The 6,103-nt window shown below is 44.0% G+C and overlaps 1 protein-coding gene across 1 annotated transcript in view; it reads right to left on the reverse strand.

Annotated features, from left to right (window-relative positions):
* The window catches only part of reep3b (receptor accessory protein 3b), a 40,062-nt gene extending 34,327 nt beyond the window's left edge, over positions 1 to 5,735 (reverse strand). The window contains exon 1 of the mRNA XM_080020777.1: positions 5,599 to 5,735. Coding sequence (XP_079876903.1) covers positions 5,599 to 5,630 — 32 coding nt within the window. The 5' untranslated portion in view covers positions 5,631 to 5,735. The remainder of the gene's footprint in view (positions 1 to 5,598) is intronic.
* Positions 5,736 to 6,103: the final 368 nt, after the last annotated feature.

Below are 6,103 nucleotides of genomic sequence, written 5' to 3' on the forward strand. Positions count from 1 at the left end.
CAGGAGAGTCGGGGAAATCCAAGGGCGGAGGCGTCTGCCTCATGGTAAACAGCCGCTGGTGCCCCCCCAACAACATCAGGACTCTCCCCCGCTCCTGCTTGCCGAACCTGGAACAGCTGACCATCTCATCCGTCCATTTTATCTCCCCCGGGAATTCAGCACGGTCATCATTACAGCCGTTTATATTCCACCGCAAGCGGACACCGACACAGCACTATCAGACCAGTATGATGTGTTGTGCGGATTTCAAAACAACCATCCCGACGCGGCTGTGGTGGTGACTGGGGACTTTAACAGGGCGAACCTTAAAAAAAGTTCTGCCTAATTTCTACCAACACATCACGTGTGCCACCAGGGGAGATAGAACTTCGGACCATTGTTACACACCGTACAAGAACGCATGCAAGACCATCTCGCTCCCTGCTTTCGGGAAATCTGATCCCGAAATCCCGCACCTTCGACCCGTTGCAGTTCACGTACCAGCAGAACAGATCCACGGATGATGCGGTTTCCCAGGTACTGCACACCACGCTCACGCACCTGGATGGCCGGAATGGGACCTATGTGAGATTGCTGTTCATTGATTATAGTTCAGCTTTCAATACCACAGTCCCCACCAGGCTGTCAAGCTGCAGGAGCGAGGACTGAATACTCCGCTGTGTGCCTGGATCCTGGACTTCCTCACAGCACGGCCCCAGGTGGTTAGGGTGGGGAAGCACATGTCCAGCTCCCTCACCCTGAACACAGGATCCCCCCAGGGCTGCGTCCTCAGCCCCCTACTGTACTCCCTGTACACACGACTGTGTGGCCAGGTCCAGCTCCGACACCATCATCAAGTTTGCTGACGACACCGTTGTGGTGGGCCTGATCACCGACGGCGATAAGAAGGCCTACCACGAGGAGGTGACAGACCTGTCACTCTGGTGCCAGGACAACAGCCTCCATCTGAACATCAGCAAAACTAAGGAGCTGATTGTGGACTTTAGGTTTGGATTACAACCGAGGACGCACGTGCCGTTGGTGATTAGTGGGACTTCTGTCGACAGGGCGAGCAGCTTCAAGTACCTGGGAGTCCACATCACAGAGGATTTAACATGGACTTTACAAACAGACACTCTGGTGAGAAAGGCGAGGCAGCATCTTTATCACCTCAGGCAGCTGAGGAAATTCCGGGTCTCGATGAGGATCCTCAAGCCCTTCTACTGTGGAGCAGTGTAGAGCATCCTGACAGGCAACATCACGGCCTGGTTTGGGAACTGTACGGCTCTGGACAGGCGGGCCCTGCAGAGGGTGTTGCGTTCAGTTGAACGTACCACTGGAACTACCCCCCCCTGCAGGATCATCAGAGCCTGCAGGATCATGAAGGATCCTTATCGCCCCAACAACGGACTGTTCCAGCTGCTGCGGTCAGGCAAGCGCCTCCGCAGTCACACAGCGAGGACAGAGAGACTGAGAATGAGTTTCTTCCCTCAAGCCATAAGGACTGTCAACGCTGACCTCACCAGGGGTCCTGACTGAGCCACACACATAGGCTCCAATACCTACTGTAATGTATGTAGCATACTGTACTGCATACTGTATCACTGTTCTGGGTTACTGCATACTGTGCTGTATTGCTGTTCTGTTCGGTGTTACAGTATTGCTGCGCCGTACTGTTGTATCCTGTACTGTATATCTCTACACACACTACCTCACTTTATTCACATGCCATTCTAATGCACATATCTGTATATACATAATAGCCTATCCCATATACATAAGTCTATTCCCTTTATTTCTATTTTGTACCCCCACTTTGCATTACCTTTGAGTTCTTATTATATTTTATTCTATATTATTCGACTTACTTACGTCATTACATTTTAGGAATCAGTTAGTTTGTCAAGTAGAAATTTTTAGGTAATTGTTGTGTTCAGTCTAGAACATATTGTGCGTAATCAACGGGTGCGTTGCATTGACATTTCACTGCATATATGTATGGAAGTATGTATATGAATGTGACGAATAAACCTCTTGAATCTTGAACCAGTTCTTATCTTTGTAGTGACAGCATTAATAATGAGCATGGTTTAGACATCATCTGGTGGAGAGCTACTTTTAAATGGAAAGATGCAAATGCAGGATCTTAATTACTTAAAATATAAGGTGACTAAAAATGGCAACCATATTTTCAGTTTTCGGATCCAAAAGCTGATGCCTGATTGTCGGCCTGGCAACCACTTTTAAAAGTGTTGAGTCCTGCCTGGTCCTCCAAGCCCATGACACAGCTAGTTCAACTTCAGATTGTTGGGTTGCTTCATGAGGAACTCAAGAAATGAACTTCTGACCCCTGCTGTATCGACAAAAAGGCCTTTTTGGGGGACACGGATAGCAAACAGCCTCTTTTCCTGGCCTCAGTCTGTGATTGGACATTCGATTAGATTTCAAACATGACATCATTTGTTGATGGTGCTTTTCCAAAACTTACAGGCAAAGTGTATTGTTTTCTGTTGTTTCACCCGTACAGTGCCAGACAAACGAAATACAATAGCCAATAATCACATGTGCGCATTATGTTGGAACGTGACTATATTGATTGAATTTCAAGTAATTCCTGCTATTGTGCAAATATTTTATGTGTATTGAGTGTTAACTGAATAATTTTGCAGATATTGTTTGCCTTTTGCTCTGATGTTCATTGCTGTTGATCTGGTCGGTGTTGTTGCTGAATTTCCCTTCATAAATCATTGTGTATCAGAGGTAGAGCTGGGAAAAGGCTTTTTCAGAGATCATCCATATTAATGATTTGCTGAAGAAGACATATAGTCTTCTTTTGGGTTTTATCAGAAAATCTGAATAGTGAAAATGGTACACAATTAAAATGAAAACTGGTATTAGTTGCTCGTCTAGGGTAAAGCACAAGCATTTACATTTTTATTTCCTTGTACTCTTAGACTGGATAATGTGGCAGCAATGGACAAACTGACAAAACATGCCTGGCACGCCCCATGCAGGGTATGTACACTGTATACATATATATCCTAACAGTCCTGAATGTCTTGTTCTTCATACTCTACTAAAAGTGGAATCTTGTGACTAGGATGTGGCCAAATCAATTTGGCATAATAGGGTTAGTTAGCCTCTGCAAAACAATTCAACACAAAAGCAATGTGTTTTGTTTTTTTTAGTACAGAATGCCCTTGAAATAAATCGGTACATCTGGATTCAAGAGGTTTACTGGAACACGTACAGCCGCTTTTATAGTTAGCACATTATGAAAAAGTGCAAATGTGCTCGTCGCAAGGGGCTGCAATATCAGCCATAATAACGTCATTATCCGTCGCTGTGCCTTGCATGAAAACTGAATTACAGAGAACAGGCGGGGCCTTTGGAACATGTGACGTGAACTACCCACACATAACAAAAGTCAGGTGAAAGAACAAATAAGACAAGTGGTGTGGAGGGGTTAATACCAATAGAAAGAACAACTCATGTGATGCAGAGATACAATGGATGAATTCAAGGGTGTTACAGGATGACTATAGGTCAAAAAAAGCTGTTGGAAAACAGAACCCGACATCAGTTTCACTGTGCACTTTCACATGGCTTTAAAATGAAAATTATGTTTCTCTGATTATCATCAACATAAATAATCATGGAATCTCGTAATTTTGCAAAATTATTGTGACTAACTCAAACAATTGTTATCAGGGGATAATGTAATAATTCCCACAGCTCTAGCAACCATTAAAATGTCTTCCTGGTACAACAGTTACACAACTGCCCTTGACATTGGCTATCATATGGTTACTGCAATATGCAACACATTTTTCAGCTTTACTTTATTCCTATCATGTCGCCCTACCAACATGCATCTTTACGCATCTAATCAGCACTTTTAGTACACCCATGGTAGCCAAAGTTGCACTTCACATATCATCCGCATATCTTCTATTTTTATGACGACTGCAGCCCATCGAGTGATTTGCAAATCGTGCAAACCACAACTATGAGATTTTAAATCACAGTGCATCATCTACTTTAAAATAGCATGTTAAACTAATTTGGTCTTGGTTACATGGATGCCGTCTGTGTGTAGCCCTAAACAGGCTGTCCTTTGTACCAATCCATTCAAAAAAGGGTGTATTTCTCCCATTTCTATAACTGGTAAATATTTCATCCAGCACCATTGGCAATGGGTATTTGAAAAGCCCCAAACTTAAACATGAGGAACATTTTTGTGTAATTAACATTGGACTGCAAAAGACAAACATGCATACACCCAAGATAATGCAGCGTGGGATTGTTGAATAAGAGTAATAATAAAGTTCCCCCAAAACATATCTTGCCCAGCACACTACGAACCCTGCGGGAGCGGATGGTTATGTAACAAAAAGGCAGAGGGTAATAAATTGGAAACAATAAAGAGAGTCGGTGGAACAGAAATAACGGCTGCTGGGCGTTTTCACCGCAGTTTCTGTCTTTGTTCCAACATGCCAAAGTGAATCTCTCAGCTTTGTACTGTTCACGTGGACGTTTGTTGGCTCGCCGTGACATACGGACTGACTGACAAATCTAATTGATGAACAGCTATTCAAACATGAGGTCTAAATTTTCTCAGAACAATGCTGTAGTTGTGTTGGCAAGTCAGGTCGGACGGGGTTTGCCTGCCAAAATCTTTTAGGTGTGAGCTTGGCTTCACACCTTTTTAGAGCTGTTCACATGGCCATTTCACTTAGGCCTGGGTTTTGAATCTGCATCTCAGCAGACTTAAAAATCGTGAATAAATCTAAAATAAAAATTGATTCAATTCTTGACTTGCCAGTATGATGCAAGGCCCCATTTCATGAAGAGTTTATGGCGCTCAGTGGCCTAAGACACAAACCTTAGCAAAAACAACTAGTTTACAGCAGAGCTAGTTTAGCCAGGATGCTTGCTCACCTACATCTCTCACCATTTTACATATTTAAAAACAAAGAGCGCTAGCCATTATTTATATTATATATTTACCACTATTTTGTCGTCCACCCAGGCACACGCTGGATATATTTTATTTTATGTATGTATGCACAATTTCCCATTGTTGAGTGTGGATTGTTGATAGATTTATGGTATTTGAGACAGGTAGGGAAGGTATTGGTATGGTATTTATCATATGGTTTATTGACAATTTTTAGGTTTAGTGTATATTTCAGGTTTTAGTTCATTTTTAGGTTGATTGCATATATTGCCATTTTTTGTAAATATTTAGGTTTATCGCATTATCGTGTTTTTCCTATTTGAAACACCCATTACTTTATTATTATCATCATCATCATCATCATCTCATTATCATCATCGACTGTTTTCATGTGAAGCTGCTGTAACACCGCAAATTCAATCTGGTAATGAATAAACGATCTATCTATCTATCCATCATTTTTTCTAGCTAGCTAGCACTAGCTAGCTAGTATCTGGCTACCTATCCATCTATCTGAAGTCGTCAACACTTGCTAGCATGCTAGCCCACCATGCTAACAAAGCCCAGTCACGTCAGTGCTTTACTACCACAATCCATAAAGAGCTTCTTTTTTTTTTTCCTGCTTCACGACCAAAAGATGAAATCGGTGATCAACTTACACAACGGTTCTGGAGATCATCCAGGACACCATGGCGCCCTCGTTCGTCCTGCAGCACTACGGAGCGGGTCGGAGGGCCGGAGCGGCTACAGAGCGGACGGTAACGGTGAACAGCCACACCGCTCGGAGTGTGGAGGCAAACTTCTCTTCTTCACCCCTCGGGTTCCTGGCATCCAGATAGGTGTGCCGACCAGCCAATAGCCGGTGACGTAGGTTGGCGGAACCCGCCCCCTCAAGCCCGTGATTGGCCAGTCCGATCTGTTTACAATAATTCCGTGACTGCGATTGGTCGGGACGCGCGGCCCGTATGACTTTTGACTTTTGACAGCAGCGGTGTCAAAAAACACGCCCGTCGCAGTTGGCGCTGATTGGTGAGCGTGGGATTCGTGGCGCTTCTGGGCCAATCGGCGCTTCAAGCGACGTGGGGAGTTTCGTTGTTTTGCTCAGCGCTGCTGTTGCGGGCAGGTGTGGCAAGACGTTCTCATTGGTTTTTCCGGCGTGTTTAT

The sequence above is a fragment of the Zeus faber genome (assembly GCF_960531495.2).
Source record: "Zeus faber genome assembly, chromosome: 20".
NCBI classification, from domain to species: domain Eukaryota; kingdom Metazoa; phylum Chordata; class Actinopteri; order Zeiformes; family Zeidae; genus Zeus; species Zeus faber.